This window comes from Poecilia formosa, unplaced genomic scaffold (genome assembly GCF_000485575.1).
Source record: "Poecilia formosa unplaced genomic scaffold, Poecilia_formosa-5.1.2 Scaffold394, whole genome shotgun sequence".
Lineage (NCBI taxonomy): Eukaryota > Metazoa > Chordata > Actinopteri > Cyprinodontiformes > Poeciliidae > Poecilia > Poecilia formosa.
The window spans coordinates 45,131-65,856 of NW_006800333.1; the positions used below are offsets into that span (position 1 = coordinate 45,131).

The window sequence follows — 20,726 nt, forward strand, 5'->3', positions numbered from 1 at the left end:
GCTTAAGTTCAAGATCGAAAGTTTGACGTTTTCTTTAATGCAGGGAGTCAATTTCTTTGTTGGGGAGTGTGTGCCCCCCACAAAGTGTGGTCACATTTGTTGGATTAAATTGTGATTTTAGTTTAGGATTTGACCCCGTTTTGAAATTTTGCAGCAATGTCACGCAATAACACAAATGCGCCGCTAGATGGCAGAAGCGAGCCCTTACGGGACTGACGGTGCAACATTTCGGTGTCGAGAAAGCTCCCCTCCATTCGGATGAGAGCTACCAGCACAGCAACACTGTCTCCTGAGGCTCACTCGTTTTTTTCCTGAAAACTGATATGTGATAAACATGATTGTTCTGTTAAGCGTCGTGACCTTGGTCCCCGGTGTATTTCGTTTGTGTTATTTTATGTTGTCATTATAGTTAGCTAATAAGCTTTCGGTTAGCTGCTCAGAGGATTTCTTCAGATGTTACGTGAAGAATGCGTATGTTTTATATAGCCGTCTGTAATGTGCAATAATTTACAATTCCTGATATAGTAAGAAGCTCATGTTGTGTTATAGAAGAACTGGTAGAAGTGTGGATGTATAGTCACAATTTTTCAAAGTTGTATAATGACTTTATTATTATAACCTGGAATAAATTTGGATAAGAGCTACCAGCACAGCAACACCGTCTCCTGTGGCTCACTCGTCTTTTTCCTGTTAAAACAGGTTATTTGCATCTGCTTGCCTGTCCCTCCACCTGGGACCTTCAACACAATCAATCAAGTTTTTTCCCAGCAACAAGGCACTTCAAAGTGCTTTAGTCATGTGTAAATTAAAGACAAAAACATACATATTAGTTATGTGAGCTCTGCGCCGGAACGCCTATATATATGTAGCCGGGGCATATTGTTTCCCCTGAATGTGTGCTGCTGCGCCCTCTTCCTCTTGCCCATATATGGAAGATGCTGTGACAGAGCGCAGCTGGCTTGTTAGGGAGACAGGTAATCAGCATTTGCATTTAAAAGCAGGTAGATCGCTGAGATGATCAGATGCAGGCTGAGAACTTGTGCACAGGTATGTTTAACATCAATCGTGGAGTGAGTTTAGAATTTGTCTGATTCTGCCACTGATTGTTGTAGGAAACGCACTTTAGAGTGACGTCAAGAGCAACATTTGCTGGTTTCAATATGGAGAAGGTAAGGGCCGTTTCTTATGATTTATCTGGCTGGTTAATGTTCTTGTCTAACTTGATTTCTTTTGTGTGTAGGTTGGCCTGCTACTGTTTCAGTTTTTGATTTGTTTTGATTTCAATTTTTCTTTTGTTTCAGTTTACTTATTTTTAGATGTTTGTTGTTGATTAAAAAGAATTTTTCTTTTTTGGGGGGTTTGTTTAGGGAAGGAGACTCTCTATTGTAGTCCGCTGACTTGTTTTAAACTGGGACATATGCTGTCCCTGGGTCCTAGGCTGTTTTATTTATATTGAGGAGACTAGTGGAAGGGGAGTTTCTTTTTTTCTTTTCCTTTGTATTCACTAGGGATTTTTGTGAGTGTGCTTTTGTTGGGGAACACTTAGGTGTATTTAGTATTTTTGTTTTCTTATTATTCCTCCCCCAAACAGTCAAATTTTTATCTAGTTTTAATTATTCAGCTTTAAGGATCCCAGGGCCAGCATAGACTTCCACCTTTAGTGTGGTCATTTGGTATAATAAAATAAATTGACTATTATTGTACATGAAACATTTGTGAATTCAATAAACCGTTTGTAATCTGCAGCAGTGCCTCTGTCCATCTTTACAAACTTATCTGAGTGATCTGGTAAAAAGAGGATCTAAAGCTGTACCCAAGGTCACATATATATATATCATTCTCACATTTAGCTTACACAAACCTAACAGACTTAATTTACTTGACTTGTTGCAAAATATTGTTTTTTAACTTGCATCGTTTCAAAATGAGCTTCATGGAGCACTGAGGATTAAATATAATTAATATAGTATAGTTGATTATTCTTATGTCTTTCATACTTCTGCTAATTGATATGTATTACTGGATTGGACAGCGCCTATTGGTCACTATGTGATTCATTGTGTCCAGAAAACTATTTTATCCCAATGCAGGATGAGCAGAAATCTGTCACAAAAATATTTGTAGCGCCATCATTTATCAGATATATCTATTAAATACGACTTAAAATAAAGAGGAGAAAACTGATGTTTGACAAATTCTCTGATACAAATCTATAAACAATTTTGTTTCTGTTAGTTCTGTCAAGATGCAAGAAGGGGCAAAATTCTCTTATATTGGTCAATCGTTTTATTTTAAATATGCTGTAGGAGCCGTAGTTTGGTTCAGTTTTTGTCGCTTGTTTAACTTTTAGGAATTGCGGCGGCTGCAGTGCATCACAATAAAGCTGATAAACAGGTGAAGAACCAAACACCACTTCTATTCTGCTTTTTCTCGCTCTGTGTGTCGGCTTTACACGGACCCGTCACCATGGTAATCGACAGACAACAGCTCAACGAGCAGATAGAGCAGAGATTACCGATCAGGGGAATCAACACCATTTCCCACACAAAGTAGCAAAAACACCAAAACAGAACATCCAGTCTGTTACATTATGCTTTCAGGCTTAATGTCTATATTGTCATTATTATATTTTCGCCTGAGCACAGCGGTGGTTGATTACCTGATTTAAACACCTGCTCTACTTATGACTTGGTGGGCGGGTTGTTTAGTGCTAACGGAACCAAAACACACCGAACTGCGCAGCACATGCTAAGGCTATCAAAGTCAATAGAAGGCTAGCAACAGTTAGGTTAGAATAACTGACTCACTGTTCACTTGTTCAATCTTTTCTTTAAGTTAAAACTTTTTCCTCACCTGTTAAATATGAAGCCATTATTATCTAACTCATAGGGTTGAATTAACCGCTAAATATTGCGTCCATTTTTAAGATACTTTGTGTGACTGGTAATTTCCTGACCACCCATAATGTTGGCTCAATGGACAGCAATGGCGCATGTGTGGCGCACGATAAGTCACATAATGTCTAGTCCAGTAATTTATATCCATCTATATCAATGCTGCTGCTTCGCGCTCTGTCCTTCTCTCGCACTTCCCGCTATTCAGCAGTAGGTGTCAGGTTACATTGTGTTGCATTCAATATTGTGGGAATAAAGAGATCTGTTACAAGTCCCGGGTGTCAGAACTGCTGTAACAGAGTTGACACAATCTGAAGGAGAAAATAAACAAGGACACAGCAATGACGACCAGCGCTGCTGTTGACATCCAGATTGCGTTTTTTTATTCACTGACTTGTATTAGTAAACAAACTGAGCTCAAATACAAAGAAAGGACTAAACTTCTGATTGTAACTATGGTAACTCAACAATCAATGAATATTATTCTTTGCACTTTTACAAAGTAAGCTTGACAATCCCTTTGAAACCACTTTGAATCTCTTAATGTATCTCTTAATGAAATTATTGAGACAGTTATAGTCGATAACTGATATGTACTGATATTGTATGCATTATGTTACAGGTCCCGGGTGTCAGAACTGTTTTAACAGAGTTGACACACAATTTTAGCACTTGAAGCTTCGGAGCTCACTCCAAAGGTTCAACCTCAAAACGCATGTAAAAGAAAACAAGTGTCTGTCTACAGAAATGGACCATAAAAGTGTTGGAGTTTATCCGACCCCTATTTTGGGAAAAAGACACTCAAATTGCTTTAACAGCCAACACTAAAAAGAACAAAACAAAACTTATCCAACATGGACGTTGGGATTTAACGGCCCTCCATGGAGACGTTAAGATCCAATGGCCCTCAGAGCGAGCCAACACCAACCTTGCCTGAGAAAACCAGCCAAACGGTGCACAAAACCTAACTACATGACATAATCTGGTTAATCAAGATGTTAAGTATCCCACATGGTAGCCTTGGTGCTTTTCCCCAACCACATACTGACCTGAAGAGAAAATAAACAAGGAGTCAGCAATGACGACCAGCGCTGCTGTTGACATCCAGATTGCATTTGAGACAAACCGGAAGTTCATCCCAAAACCAACCTGAAAGCAACGCCCCTAACAAAGGTTCCGCTTCGCCATTACCGCTCCTGTCCCAACCTCAGGAAAGCACTATAAATACAGACAGATTAACATGCCAAACTACAAATGATAAAAAAAAAAAAACTATAAAATACTGTGGTGGCATTTTTAGGTGCACCACCACAGATCCATGCGCTTAATGTCCAGTTTCCCATAACTATTTATTGAATTCATAGTTGCCAGCTGGGGTGGCAACAGGGGTGGCAAGGCTCTCATTTGGGGTGACAACTGCCACCCCATGCCACCCCAGTAGAGCCGCCCCTGTAACTCCACAATTTCTAAAAGTAATAAAATAAACTAGACAAACTGGAAATAGAGAGGAAAAGACACATGAGGAGAGTATGCACATGTAGCAACATTCAGATAATACAAAGACATGAGTGGAAGGCGGAGACATGACGGAGTGCAACTGTGGCAAGAAGGGAGCAGAGAAAAAAAAGTGTCCACCTTCACTGAGAGCTAGAGAGGTGCGCTAAAGGAAAATTCATCAGGTAATATTTCGTTAAATTAAACATATATAATTATAATAATTATATAAGACATATTGTTATTAATTATATGAGATATATAATCCTTTCGTGACGTTCCACATTTCATACCAGTCGGTGGTGGTAATGCACCAATTCCGTTTTTGGCCAACCGCCAATAACCACCACAGAAGAAGAAGAAGAAAGAAGGAAGGAAAAAGAAGTCAGCATCGCAGCAAAGCCATTATTGAGACTCGAATTTCTGTTTTCTAGGTGGGTTAACTGCACAAGTAATAGATAGGTATCATGTTTATAAGTGTTTCATTGACATCGATTCTATTTTGAGGTATGCATGTGCATTATAAATAATTGTTTACTGCCGCTAGCCAAAATGCTAACTATCGTTACTGTAAACAAGTTGTATGTTATTGTTTAATTTCGGGCATGCGCACAACGCTAGAGAGCAAAAAGACAACTGTATACCTGCCGCTTCCGCTTCAAAACAATTCCGTTAACGACATTAAACCTAAAGATCTAGGTATCATTAATTTAGTGCAGTTCGCCACAGCAAAACCGTTGAAGAACAGCTCCAAACCACTCGTTCATTTTTCTCGCTGCTTGTGCTTGCTTCGCTACGCAGACCCGTTGCCATAGAAATGATTGATTTTCATATCGGTAATTATTTTTTATTGCTGATATAAATGGGTGGGAGCTAGCTGAAAGCAGGACACAAAATAGACTTCCTGAAAAGATGAGAGTTTAGGCTTTCTGGCAAATCCTGTTCCGATGTAAAATATGACATTACTGGAGAAGAGATATTTACATTTGCTAATTTGTCTTATAGTTAATGTATTTTATTGATCTAAACTAATAAGTTCTACCATAAAATATTCCTCTATTATTCAGAGATGTATAAGAACATAGTTCTTCTTTTTAAAGGAGAAAATATATGCTTTTAGAAACATCAGTGAACAGTACCGACTCCATGCAGAGTAGGAAGAGACAATCATTTAAAACGGAAAAGTTTAGGCCTTGTCGCGTCTTTTTACATATTTTCCCACGCTGCCATATTTGTATTTTTTATACCAATGATCACTGAGGCCCTGTTTACACAACAATCATCCAACAAAAATGGAAATTTTTACCATTTCTATTTTACATGAATACGTTTTAATTACAGTCTTTGTTTCCACAGCAACAGTACACATCGACAAGGTGTAATTCCCTCGACACACCACTAGTTGGTGCTAGGTTCTTTGAAACTTGCGTGCATATGTGTAAAACAATTTACTTCTACCTGAAAGCCATTATAACCATAAAAATGGTAAGAATAAAGAATTTCTTTGGGCAGACGACGAGGTTTAGCTGTTTCTTGGGGTGACTTTAAATTATAAAACCACCAAATGCCAAGAGTACCTTGATTGAGAATCATGCATTTCGAAGTATGTGGATGTATATAAAGATATAAACTGCCATAACAAGCCCAGGTACTGTCCAAACTGAAAGCAACCTGGGGAAAATACAGGCATGCTGTGGAAATATGGGGTGGGTAACCGGCTTGAATTCGGTGCTGGAACAGCTGATTGTGACCCGGGCACCATCCTTTCAGACAGTTCAACACCACATTCAGTGTGTGAATCAAACGAGGAATCTACAGTTGCGAAGTCCTGAAGGGAAATGCTTCAAGTGAGTACAAATTCTAGATTAATATTTGCTTGGTGTTTATTATATTACCATACCATACCATACCATACTAACTTTATTTATAAAGCACTTTAAAACAACCACAGCTGATACAAAGTGCTGTACATCAAAACACAATATAACAATAAAAAAACATAAAATAAAAACTTACAGTTAGTCCATGTTGGTCCAGACAGCAATGTAACATTTTGGAGTCGCAATGCAACACTTCTGAGCAACAAGAATTTTTGTTTGCAATCTGTGAAACCTGTATTTGATTAGTGATGCTTCAATGAAGGCTGACATTAGGTGTTTGCATCTGGTTGAAGTTGCAACTCAAAAAGCTGTATAGAATAGTCCAGTCCAAGTTTGCAAATGTATAGTAGTTTTTTAACTACAGCAGATTGAAGATGCTCAAAGTGTTGTAAATTGAGGTTGAATTGCTCTCATGAATCAGCTACATTCGTAGGTTTTCTTCTGTATTGAATTTGGTATTGTGCAGGATACATGTTAAACTATATGTGGAAAGCATTTCAAACGGATTAATCCTGGTGTCATAATTTAAAGTAAGAAACCTGAAAATAGTAATGATTAACACCGTTATGCCTGTCGGAATGCAAGTTGACCAGTGGAATTTGTTTTAACTTCACTAAAAGAACAACAAAACATTATTCTATATTACTACTTATGAACTTTAGGGAAATAAGTCATTTTCTCATCAGGTGCCACAAACCACTGAATTGTTGCTGCTGGGGGTGGTGGTGTCTGATTGTTCCCTATGCTTTCCCATTCTAACAGATTTTCTCGTTATTTGTTTCTTCTTTCTTCTGACCAGGCTGCAAACCCACAGACAACAGAGACTGAAGAAAAGACTATGCTCAGAAGCTGTATTACAGAAAGACCTCCAAATAAAAAGAAGAATGGTAGACCATCTGGGAGAGTCCGAGTGGCAAAACTCAGAAAAACTGGATAAGCTTACAGACACAATCGAAAGTATGACTCTGCATCGACATTGTTTCCAAAGTTATCCCACCACTGGGATGTCCTCCCAGGTCACATCCAGTTGTAGTGATGGGCCAGATGACAGAAATCTCGGCACATGTGCCGGTGAAACAAGATGAAACCCCATGTCAGTGCGCGCATCACTTTAAGAAAAACCATGTGGCCAATGCAGTTCCTGTGTTGTTTGGATGTGAACACGCCAAATTGTATGTACGTATGAGTGAGAAACAATTGACACATTTGTGGGTTTTGTTGGATGGAGATACTTTGTGTTCTTTGCTTTGCGTCGGTTTTTGACTCCTATTTGAATACAGGCATGAATTAACCATTTTGATCTCATCACGGAGAATAAGGTAAATTTTTATTCTGTTCTCATTTCCACTTTTGATCTTTTTTTTTTTTTTGGATTATTCAAATTCCTTTCCATGGTATATTTGAGTTAGTTTACATGGATTATATTTATATTATAGGTGAAAAATGTAGGATTTGCTCCCAAGTTTTGTCTTAATGTAAACTGAGCAATTCCACAATGCTGAAGCCTTATCGTAACACCGGTATGAGGGGATGAACTGGTTAACAATCCTGTGGTAAACTCTGGTGTTTACAGAAAGCAGGTGATTTAACTGGACCTTCAACTCGACCATCTGCACCCAGTTCAGGTTTATCATGATTGCTAATTGTGTTTATTTGTATTTTAATATTCTTGCAAATCACTCTATGTAATTACAATGAAATGGTTTGTAAATGGTGCAATCACCTCAGCCCAAAGCTGTTACAGCAGCTGATGTTTCTAAATAAAAACGTGAACGAATCTTGTTCAGACTGTTTCCAGTCTTTATTTAATTTGCCTGCAATTACTTTTTAAATCCAGAAGATGTCACTGCAAGTGACACAGCGACACAGTTTCAACACAGTGTCGACAGTTTGGAAAATGTGCCATACACCCAATGAGGCCTCATAAGAGTCAGAAGCACAAACAATACTCTGGCATCTGACATTATCAGTAGTTTCTTCTTCTGTGGATTGTAGGAAGAGAATATGTTTTGCGTCATAGTATGCATGAGCTGCTTTCAGAAAAGATCAACTTATTCTGTTTACAAGATAACGCACACTGGTATGTTTTAGAACCATTGCACTCTGGAACCCGTCCTGAAACTGCCATTGTCAAAAAAAAAAAAAATCTGTATTTTCGTGTAAATATACAGTACAAACAAAACAAAACTCTTCCATTTTGTTGTCATGTAGACAGGGCCATAGTTTTCTCTTTCTATGGTGGCAGGACAAAGTTCATGTTTTACATCTGGTCTGATCACCAAATGAGTAACTGTGGTCATTTGTTAAAGTATCTTCTACAAGCGCAAAGATTGTAAAACATATTATATGCATCAGAGTGCAAACCCTTATGGAGTGAATAGATATATTTTATAACCAAGGACAGGAAAGTTGCAGAACTGTTTATGAGACAGAGTGAGAGCTAGCTTCTTGGCATGAAAGGTTTGTTACAGAAGCAGACTTGTTTCCCAAAACTGTTGGAGTAAGGAAATGAACCACAGAGCAGCGATGGAGATGCTGCATCGCACCCTGACCACTTTTAAAAAGAGGAAGAAGAACCCACCTGCTTTCCATGAGCTACAGCTGAGATCACTCAAGCAGCTGTTGGACATTTTATAATATCTAAATCTTTATTTTTCCCGTAAAGGATGGAGAACAACATGGATGAAGACAGCTCTTCTGCAGTCAATGTCAACAATACCAAACATCACCTTACATGTAAGTGACTCTATACGTATTTTAAATTTTATGAGGATTAAAAAGTAACAATGCTATCCAGATGCACTTTATACATTTTTATTCCCTCTGTAGGAAGTTAGTTTCTTAACATGGGCTGTAACAAGAATTGTTTTTATGTCACATGTAAACCTTGAGCCTTTTTTGCATCATCTGAGAAATCTCTCTGCAAGCCAAGTTTGGTTTTTATAGCACATTTCAGCAACAATTAGGAGTTCTTTATATAAAAACATAAAACGGATAATAGTTAGATTTTAGTGGTACAATTGTCAAGTCTTGTCAGGTTTGCTTTACTGTGCGATTCCCTACTTGAAAGGGATAGTCTCTACAATGAAACGTTTAACTGGATTTCACTTCAATTTACTGGTCCATCTTTATTTTTGTATGATGGTCACCATAGTGATTTAGCCTTTCAGCCACATAGGTGAAAAACCTCAAAAGAAACAGAAACACACCTATTACATTCTCAAATTAAGATAAATGCATTGTGAAATAAACAAATATCCATGCTTTAAACCAGGGGTCCCCAAACTTTTTCCTGCGAGGGCCACATGACTGTTCCTTTTTCTGGTCGGGGGCCGGTGTTCTGTCAGATCAGCATACATTGTCAGATAGTCATACGCTTAGCTCAGACATGTATACGTTGTCATTACCATATGATTTTATTTAATCAGCAACATAGGATCATGACGTAGATCATCATACACTTTGTTATTAACAGTTATATGGCATCCTGACTTAGCGGTTAAGTAGATTAATGAGTTTTACACGGGCGTGTGTTGTAGTAGTGGAGGGAGAGTGAAACTGCGGACCGGGGGCGGGGGGCTGGATTACTGCCGACGACACATTCACGTTTGTAGATGGATTTTTACCCAGAATGCAAATGGAAAAAAACCGTGAGCGAAACGGTGACTGGTACTGACTGGTATATATGCCATTGAGGGAAACTAAGTTTCATATCTGCTCAAGAGCCCCCCTGGTGGTTGAAGAAAAATCCACATATATATGAAAAAAACACTGAATGCTCTCTGGTACTGTTCAGGGGGCCGGACCAAATGAGGAGGCGGGCCGTAGTTTGGGGGACCCCTACTTTAAACCAGTTATACTCCAAAATATAAACAGTCAACATTTAGTAGTAAAATTTCACACCAATAAATAAGCATATTTATCAACATTTTGTTAAATATATTTTCATAGTCAAATATTCTGACCAACATTTATTTTTCTTTTTTAGTCTTATATTTTTCACTTTCTACTTTAACCAATAAACATCAAGTGTATCTTTTTAACTTACTAGCTTGACTTCAATAAAATTAAAACTATTAGGTATAACAGTCCATCAGAGTCCATGTACTGCTCCGATTAGTTTCAGCAGTGGTGGAGAAAGTACTCAAAAAATGTACTTAAGTAAAAGTACAAATACACAGACAAAAATGTAATCATGTAAAAGTAAAACTACCACATTAACATTTTACTTAAGTAAAAGTAAAAAAGTACTGGTTTTTAAAAATAATTAAGTATTAAAAGTAAAAATACTTGCTGAATAATACCTAATCGCTAATATCATTTAGTGAACCGATAGCATTTAATTTTAATACATCAGAAATGTGCCATTTTAATGAACAATGCCACAGATAAAGATTATTGTGTTTACTCTGTAACAGTTTAAACTTAGATATGTGATTCTCTGCATCATAATATATAATTTTATAGCAATAAGTGACAGACTGAGAGCTGAACCTGTATAGCCACATAAAGGCAATCACAAAGTCAGCTTTCTATCACCTGGAGAATATTTCCGGGATTAAAGGACTAATTGTCCAACAAGATCTAGAGAAACTAACCATGCATATCTTTAGTCGTTTTGATTACTGCAACAGTGTCTTTACATGTCTGACTAAAAAGTCAATTAAATAGCTGCATCTGATGCTGACATTCTCACTTAAAACCAGGAAGACAGAGCACATCTGTAGCTCAGAGAACAGACTTCAGAAGTCTGCTGTTAGTTTATGACTATCTGAACAGCTTTGTACCGCACTACATTAAAACCCGTTGTATCAACCTTCCAGACCACTCAGGTCTTCTGGTTCTGCTCTGCATCCCCAGAACCAGAACCAAACATGGAGAAGCAGTTTTCAGCTTCTATGCACCACAAATCTGTAACAAACTTCCAGAAAACTGTAAAACAGCAGAAACACTGAGTCCCTTTAAGACAAGTCTAAACCCCCACCAGTAATCACTGGATCATTGACCAACATATTTGATGTGTTTTGATGATTTTAATCATTTTAATCAAATGTAATATCTGTTACTGGATCCACAATTGGTGACAGCATGATGTGTTTATGATGGTTTCACAATGTAAACCACTTTGAACTTCCTTGTTGCAGAAAAGTGCTGTACAAATAAACTTGATTGATTGATCAATAATGACATTGATTCCATTTTTTCTTTCAGATCAAGGAGTTCAATCTGCAACAGTCCGGCGCCCTTTTCTGTTGTTGGTGTGTTTGGGGATGTTTTGTGTCGTTCTGGTTGGAAAAGTCGTCTACAGTGAGTTTCATTTCAGCAGAATACATTTTAAGTAGCTTCCTTTATGTCACGTTTTTACAGATTTAGACGAATTAGAGCAAACTTTCAGGCTCAGTATCACTTTACACATTTAACAAACACTCACGGACCACCAAACTTGGAATGACCCACAATAACACAATCTGAAATGAAAATGTTAGTGTTTTATTGCTATAACAATAACAGACATTATTTTCTCTGTTCATTCTAATGAGACGAGTGGTGTTGTTTTGTAAATGCGACCGGTCACAACAAAACAGTTACCCAGTCTACCTGTAACAGAGCCTGAAAGTGTGGATTCTAAGCTTCCCGATGATGTCAAACTCACAATCAAAGAAATTGTGTTGTGTGTATTAATAACATTTTAGAGATATTTTTAATTTAGAATCATAATAAAAGAAAAATAAGCTTGAATTGCTTTGGCAGAAACAAAAATCTTCATCTGCACCATTAAGTCTAAAAATGTTCCACTAATTTTTATCAATTGTATTTATTTACTGGTTAAGTCTGAGGAGTTTCTGCACTTTGCCCTCTGAGTTCGGTGTAGTCTCTGCCTTAAGTGGAGGAGCTTAAGGATCATGATGGAAAATAAGCCCAATTATTGTCAAGCCTTCCAACAAAAAATCACAACACATGCATAAAATAGTATAATCAACAATAATATTATATAAAAATGTTGCACAATGGCAGCATTGTTGCCTTGCAGTTCGAATCTCAACCTGGGATCTTTTTGCATGGAGTTTGCATGTTCTCCCTGTGTTTTCTCCGGCTTCCTTCTACAGTCCCAAAACCACGACTCTTAGGTAGAGATGTGCCGATCAGGTTTTTTCCTGCCGATTCCGATCACCCAAGAGGGCCGATCACGGCCGAACACCGATACCGATCACATAATAATTATTTTTTTTAATCATAAGCACTACCGGTTGCATTATGTAGAAAAAGGAACCATGAATTCACCTTAATTTAGACAAAAAACTTTTTCCAAGAAAAAAAAAAACAAAATAAAACAGGCATTGTGCAAATTGTACTGCTATCGGTAATACTGTCTTTAACCCAATTTATGCTGAAGTTTCAAGTGTCTGCCTAAATAAACCTTCCTTATTTTAATTGTAAGTAGTTCTTTAAATGTCCTGTGAGATGATATACTTACCCATGTATCGATAACAACTGGAACTTTCAATATCCAGCAAGTTATTTTCGCAATATGCCGTCTATTAAAGAGTGCCCCCCGGATTAATTACAGTCTCTGGAGCTGCAGCTGTGAAGTTATCATATTAACCCGATACTTGCTGGAAAGTGCAACGTCTCCCCTTTCAGAAACCGTTGGAATTTTTCAGATAGCGCTACGTGTGGCGGAATTACGGTACTGCAAATTTGGATGTGTCGCTGGCGACACGTTCCCGCGTAGAAGGGTTAACAGACTGAAAGCATATGAAGGCTCTGAAGAGGCTAAATAATGTAAAGAGTCAAAATAAAACCTCTCAACATTGCCAAAAAATTCAAGCATAAAACTTAACATTCAAAGGCAAATGCAGGTACAATAAACAATCCTGAGTTACTAAATGAAAACTTCCTGATAGCATGGCGGCTAGCTGGTTATTGCTAGTTCTGAGTGGCTGTTTCTGACTGAGCGGAGTGATTATGCAGAACAGGGAGGAGATCGATTATTTTCTCAGAGATTATCTGTCTCATTTTAGGACAGATCCGATGAAACAATGACAAAATCAATCATCAAACTGCGGCCTGTCATTGTTTCATCGGATCTGCGACCATATGTCTTGGACACTCGGGTGAAGAGAGGTGCGGAGCTGTCCACTGACCACTACCTGGTGGTGAGTTGGCTCCGGTGGTGGGGGAGGAAGCCGGTAGGCCTGTCACAATAACAAATTTTGCTGAGCGATTAATTGTCTAAAAAATTATTCCGATAAACGATATTGACTAATAATGCACGCGATTTCCTGCCATAGATAGATACACTTTATTTTCAAAAGAACACATAACACTGTAACTGATAAACTAAATAAACAAAACAATCAAAAACAAAAATAAAATTGATTCTCAATCTCCATTAACAAAAAACGTACTTGAATAAAAACTAAACAACATAAAGCCAAAGTGGAAATAAATACTGCATTCAACCAAAAGAGTGCAGATCATAAAGTCTGTATACTATATTGGCCTTCAGTAATCACTAGATTTAAATAGAGAAGATGGGCACATCCTGATGCAATAGTTCACACTACACGATTTTTTGCCCCCGTTTTGCCCTTATGACAATCTTAGATAGTTGGCCGATCCAAGATTCTCGCTGGTGATTTCGTAAACGATCATCCTGCAGTGTGTGGAGTGTTACGGTGGATCGTCGTGGCCGCTCTGATCTAAATCAGGGGTTTTCCCCGACTGGGAGCTTAATGCTGAATGTGACAGGTAGCCAATCAGAAAGCGCAGATTCTCCTCCTGCTTTCTGAGGGGAAATAACAAGGGGAATCCCAAACAACTGACTCAGCGCAACCCGAAGTCCAGCGGACATCGGAGATGATATGTGGAAACATTGATGTTTATTCAACATGTCGTGCAAAGAATATAGAAATGACAAAGGGAGGAGTCGGAGCCAAATTGCTACAGCAGTTGATAAACCCGGTAAGTTTTCAGCTGTTCTTCGTTAACGTGACATAAATAGGTTATAATGATTTTCATTCAGTCAGAACTTTACGCTGACTCTAGCCACATGCATCACAGGTAGATTCTAGTAAAGCAGTCATTAATGCCTGGTTTTAAAATGAGTTAACTGGACTTGTAGCCATTATTTTGTGCCCAGGTGGCTGGACACCACATGGCATTATCGAACCCGATCGAACCGTTATACCCAGGATTTCTGTCAGCTAATGTGTCTCTCAGATTTGAAAATGGACCGACAATCGGTTGACAACTCGTGTAGTGTGCACTGGACATTACATCAAGGAAATGAGAGAGAGCACCGGAGCTGAGCCTTTTTTATTCAGTGTCATCAACAGAAAGAAAAAAAGGTAGGAAGAGACGATAAAGCCGATAATTAAAATGAGGCCGATAGGTTTAATTTATCGTGCGATTAATTGATATATCGTTTATCGCGACAGGCCTAGAAGCCAGTCAGACCTGGCAGGCCCAAACATATAGTGAAGGTCTGCTGGGAACGTCTGGCAGAGTCCCCGTGAGATGGAGCTTTAACTCCCATCTCCGGCAGAACTTCGAACACGTCCTGGGGAGGTGGGGGACATTGAGTCTGAATGGACCCTGTTCCGTGCCTCCATTGCCGAGGTGGCTTATCGGAGCTGTGGCCGCAAGTTTGTTGGTGCCCATCGCGGCGGCAACCCTCGAACCCGTTGTTGGACACCTTCGGTGAGGGATGCTGTCAAGCTGAAGAAGGAGTCCTATCGGGCCTTTTTGGCTTGTGGGACTCCAAAAGCAGCTGATGGGTACTGGCGGGCGAAGCAGCATGCGGCTCAGGTGGTCGCGGAAGCAAAAACTCGGGCGTGGGAGGAGTTTGGAGAGGCCATGGAGAAAGACTTCCGTACGGCTTCGAGGCGATTCTGGTCCACCATCCGGCATCTCAGGAGGGGGAAGCACCACCACTGTTTATAGTGGGGATGGTGTGCTGCTGACCTCAACTCGGGACGTTGTGGGCCGGTGGGCGGAATACTTCGAAGACCTCCTCAATCCCACCAATATGCCTTCTGTTGAGGAAGCTGAGCCTGGGGACTCTGGGTTGGGCTCTCCAATCTCTGGGGACGAGGTCGCTGAGGTAGTGAAAAAGCTCCTCGGTGGCAGGGCCCCGGGGGTGGATGAGATCCTTAAGGCTCTGGATGTTGTAGGGTTGTGTTGACTCACGTGACTCTGCAATATCGCATGGACATCGGGGGCAGTTCCTCTGGATTGGCAGACTGGGGTGGTGGTCCCCCTGTTTGAAGAGAACAAGCACAACCATAGTAGCGGATGGATCAAACATATCCGTTTTTCTTTTTCCATCGTGATGTTATTTGGAGTCGGGGAGTACACCTCCTAGATAATGGAACGCTATAACCAGGTAACACCACCAGAGGGCCCTTCGCAACCACGGAGTTGCACTGGTTTTCCCTCAAAATCGCTCATTAATAAGACCAGTGGAAAGGGAGTCCTTAAATGGACGTGTGTTAACTTGATTGGCAAAGCTAAAATGTTTGGGTTGTTTACAGTCATTCTTTGTTTGAGTAACTTATGGATTTCACTTATTTTACTTGTTATGAATATTCAATGATATACAACCCATGACTTCATTATCACCACTAAGAATCACAACCTATAATGTAAAAGTAGTTCTTAACCCAATAAAAAAGGACAGAATATTAGAAAAAAAAGAAAAAAGAAAAGGCAGAGGTAATATTCCTCCAGGAAACACATCTCTCAGAGGTAGAGAATAGTAAACTTAAAAGATTGGGCTTTAATCAGGTATTTAGTGTATCACATGAATCAGGTCATAGAAGGGGGGTGGCAACCTTAATATCCCACAGGGTCACATTTGAGGTGATCCATAAATATAAAGACAAAGATGGTAGATATAATATAGTTGTGGGTAGGCTCGAGGGACAAGAAATTACCTTTGTCAATGTGCATGTACTGCCAGGTACATTTTATAAACATATCTTCCATATGATGATATCAGGGCCATGCAGAGACCACTAAAGGGGCAGGTGCTCAAAAGAAAGGGCACATCTAACCGCATTCTGGGACAGAATATTAACTAAGCCTCTCAGCTTTCAGAGTTTAATAAACAATGATAAATTAAAAAAAATTCTGCTTAAAATCACAACAAAAGATTTATGATGTGTGCAAATAAAAGTTTGTTTGACAAATAACTTTTTTAAGTTCACAAGATAAAAATTAGTTAATTTAAAAAAGTTTTATAAACAAAATGTTTGTTTTAAAAAAAAAAAAAGAAATCATTACAGTTTCAAAAGTTTTGATTACAGTTTTATTGTATTTAACTTCATACTCTGTGAACCAGACCCTAAACTTACTTAAAGTCTGAGTTGAGTTTTTTCCCCTTCATTAATGACTTTTATTACATACATTATATCTATCATGGTAATTCAAGGTGTGTTATTTTTAATTCTAAATGAATATCCTTGTTGGACTTTAATTTAAGTGTTACTCTCCTTCAAGAAACATTTACCTAACGCCATAATAAATGCAATGTACATTATGCAGCAAAGGAAATTAGAAGATCCGACATAAATCCATTATGGAGATGATCGGTTTTGGACGGGCGATGTTCCCCTATTGCATAAGCAATACTGGAGAATGACTGATATCATTAACGATACAGGGAAGAAACATTTCAGTTATCTAGCTTTGCTAGCAAAGTCGTTAGCTAGCAGCTAGCTAATAGCACAACAGCCTAATGTCTGTATGATAAAAATACTGAATCGATAGATAAGAACAGTTTCTCCTCACCTGGCTGTCTCCTCCCCTCAGTAGTTCTTCAGAGAAAAGCAGACAGAGGCCTGTCAGTGTCTGTTGTATTTCATTACCTCTCTGCTTAAACCGCTGAAGCAAAAACAAGACTTCATTGTTTTCTGTCATCTGACAAATACCAAGTCTACTCCACTTTATTCACCTAAAACATTTTAATTCACCAAAAACTGTTCTGTAATCTGGAACGTTCGCTATGTTGAGCTCCAGGTGGCCGCCTTATCTCACTGCGCGAGAGGCAACTGCGTCACAGGCAAAAGGTCAAAGGTAACAAGGTGACCATCTTATTATGCTGTACAAAAAACCCCAACAAAAAACAAATAATTTTATTACATGTTATTATGTATCCGAAGAGGGCTTAGGGAATAATAATAATAAAAAAAAATTGACCAAAAGGGCACTTGGGGACAAGGAGCAAAAGGGGCAGGTCCTCAAGCCCCCCCAGGTCTCCTCCTCTGCACGTGCCTGGATCAGCCTGTGTCCAGAATGAGTGAGGAGGCACGTGTGATCCGTGCTGAGGTAAACTTCATCAAGCCGCGGCAGCACGTGAGGCAACGACCATAGCCGCCAGCGGTGTTATTGGTGCGCGCTGCCAGCTTTAAATGCATGAACTATAAACCTATTTATTATAAACCTATCCTTTAGGAATAAATCTGCGCCTCCAGTGCAGCACTTGGAGCAACAGATGCTTGCAATCCAGCCTTTAAAAAAAATTAAGCAATTTTTTATTTTTATTTTTATTAGTATTAAAAGAGGAGCTGCATGGCGGACTGCCAGGTTCATAATACACCGGGGGAAACCCTGGTGTGTGCATGATTGATGGTCCCATCTGTGTTGCCTTGTGATTAACTGGTGACCTGTGCAGGACGTACCCTACATCTCTCCGATTTACCACTGGAGACCTTACAAGTACAAGTGTGTTTAATGAGTGGTATAAAGAATGGATGTTAAATTATGAAATTTAACATCCATTTATCCACTGTCTATACCTGGTTGTCAGTACATAACTGTAATTATAGAATGCATTAACAGTAAAACCTTCAACGTATGTCGTTTGCAGTAACTATTGTATTTGTGACACTTCAGTCAGAAGAATCACGTCTTGTATAGATCCAAAAAAGCACTTTTGTAATGTATAAAATATGTTTTTTTACATTTTTAAATGAATCACATGTGATTCATGAGCACATAAAGATGGCGGCAAGTGCGGCGGTGCGTACTGGGGGTTCTCAAACAAAATCTGAGATTCTTATAAATAAAACAGCAGATGGGACAGTGATCATAGAGGATGAGATTTTAAACTTTATTGTCATTAAAATGAGGACTCTGTCACAAGATGAGATTGTTTTGCTGGTCTCAGGCAACTTCTCGTCTGAATGGATTGAAGAGTCCAAGCGTTTGTTGTTTGAATTTTACACGACAGTGCGCTGCATCAGGCATAAAGGCCCTCAAAAGGACACTAATAACATTAAAGACTGCCTGAAGGTGCTTAATGAATGTGGAGAGAACATTCCCAGGTTTGTCTCTCATTACCGTGACTTGGCTTTATTTGCTAAAAGCAACAGTTGACGTCAGCCACGTGTTTGAAATCACAAGATAATTCAGAGATGTTTGTTTGGTGTGTTTCACAGGCTAGCTGGGCAGTAATGATGGTCGCTATCAGCTCTATTTTTGTCTCACCCGAGCTGTTTGACAACCTGCCAACCCACATCGGTGTCTGCATGTCTTGGCAGTACATGAACTGCAGGGCACCATGCCAGATAGCAAAGTCTTTCTGATTAGTTGACGCTCCACATCCAGCGGCAAAATTTCAGATTTTCCAACTCTGACGTTGGACGTGCTTCTCACGCCTGAAATGGTTCAAACACGGAGCATTAGGAGTGCGAAATGCACCACAACGCACGCTAACATAGGCTTTGAATGTAAACTAGATGCCCCTGATGCTCAACTCGCATTTGGTGTGAACTCAGCATAAGAATACTGTCTGAAATCCTGAAAGGGTCTGAGAAATGGAAAATGTTAATGAAGATAGTTTGAATGACTTTGACTAACTTGTGTGTTTTTATAGTGACTGTGATGACAACCAAGCAGCATGAAAATATCAACAGCCTTACAACTGAAAAAAGTCACCTGGTTCAGCAACAAAAGATGATAGAGAGCCAGATCAAGGAGCTGATCCGAGAGAAAGAGTTGACCCAATTCAAAGAAGGAATTGACCAAGAAAAAGCAGATCTGATCCAAGACTTAAATCAGCTGCGCCGAGACTTATTGGAGGTAAACCGAGACAGAGAGAAGCTGAAACAAGACAGAGAGGTGTTGAGACAAGATGCAGAGGAGCTGAAACGAGACAGAGAAAAGCTTACTGAAGACAGAAAGAAGCTAAACCAAGACAGAGAAAAGGTTAATCAAGACAAAGAGGAGGTGATCCGAGACAGAGAGGAGCTGAGGCAAAAAAGGGAGGAGCTGAATCAAAAGAGAAGAGAGTTTAACAAAGACAAAGAGGAACTGAGAAAAAAGAAAGAGGAGGTGATTCAGAAGACAGAGAAGCTGAACAAAGAGAAACAGGAGCTGACCAAAGAGAAACAGAAAATTAGTGAAGAAGAAAAGAAGGTGAACAAGGAGAGAGAGGAGCTGGAAAAAGAGCAAGTAGAGCTGAGAAAAGAGCAAGAGGAGCTGAGAAAAGAGCAAGAGGAGCTGGGAAAACTGCAAGAGGATTTGGAAAAAGAAAAGGATCTGAGAAAAAGGACAAAGGAGCTCAATAGAGAGAAAAAGCAGCTGAATAAAGAAAAAGAGGAGTTGAACAAAGATGAAGAGAAGCTTCTCAAAGATAAAGAACAACTGAGGAGAGAAAAAGAACAACTCAGGAAAGGGACAGAGGAGCTTCGCAAAGGGACAGAGGAGTTTAGCAAAGAGACAGAGGAGCTGAGCAAAGAGACAGAGGAGCTGAACAAAGAGACAGAGGAGCTGAACAAAGAGATTGAGGAGCTGAGCAAAGAGAAAGATGAGTTCAGCAAAGAGGTAGAGAAGATGAGGACAAAGCAAGAGGAGCTGAGCAAAGAGGAAGATGAGCTGACTAAAGAGAAAGAGGAGCTGAGGAAAAATCAAGAGAAGCTCAGCAAAATGAAAGAGGAGCTGACCAAAGAGAAAGAAGAGCTCAACAAAGAAAAAAAGGAGCTGCCCAAAGAGAACGAAGAGCTGGACAAAAAGAAAACGGACATGGCCAAAGAAAAACTGGAACTGATCAAAAAAAGAGAGGACCTGATCAAAAAAAGAGAGGAGCTGGACAAAGAGAAAAAGAAGCTGGTCGAAGAGAAAGAGGAGCTGAAAAAAATAAAACGGGAGGCAGAGAAACGATGCATTGAGAGAGATGCCCTAAGGAAAGCCTACCATTTCATCTTGGATCATAGAACCTTTCCAGTTGAAGGATTCTGTCCTGAACATAGTAATTATATTTCTAGATTACCTTTGAAACTCTTGATTACTCACTTTAATTTTGAAATATTCCAGGGTTTCCCCCAGAAAACTTGCTAAGCCCGGTGGTCGGGGCGTTGAGTCGGTCCACCGGCAGTCCACCGTGTTTTGCATTCAAAGATGTTTAGTTGACAGGAAATGTAAAAGTATTACTGAGTAATTATATGTTACGGGA

General features: G+C 39.3%; 1 protein-coding gene across 1 annotated transcript; it reads left to right on the plus strand.

Moving 5' to 3' along the window:
• Positions 1-4,707: 4,707 nt before the first annotated feature.
• LOC103154674 (golgin subfamily A member 6-like protein 22) lies at positions 4,708-20,719 on the plus strand. The gene is made up of 4 exons (XM_016662901.1): positions 4,708-4,822; positions 8,934-9,004; positions 11,480-11,575; positions 19,149-20,719. The coding sequence occupies exons 2-4, from the start codon at positions 8,935-8,937 to the stop codon at positions 20,609-20,611; spliced, it is 1,629 nt and encodes a 542-aa protein (XP_016518387.1). The 5' UTR covers positions 4,708-4,822; position 8,934; the 3' UTR covers positions 20,612-20,719.
• The last annotated feature ends 7 nt before the right edge of the window (positions 20,720-20,726 follow it).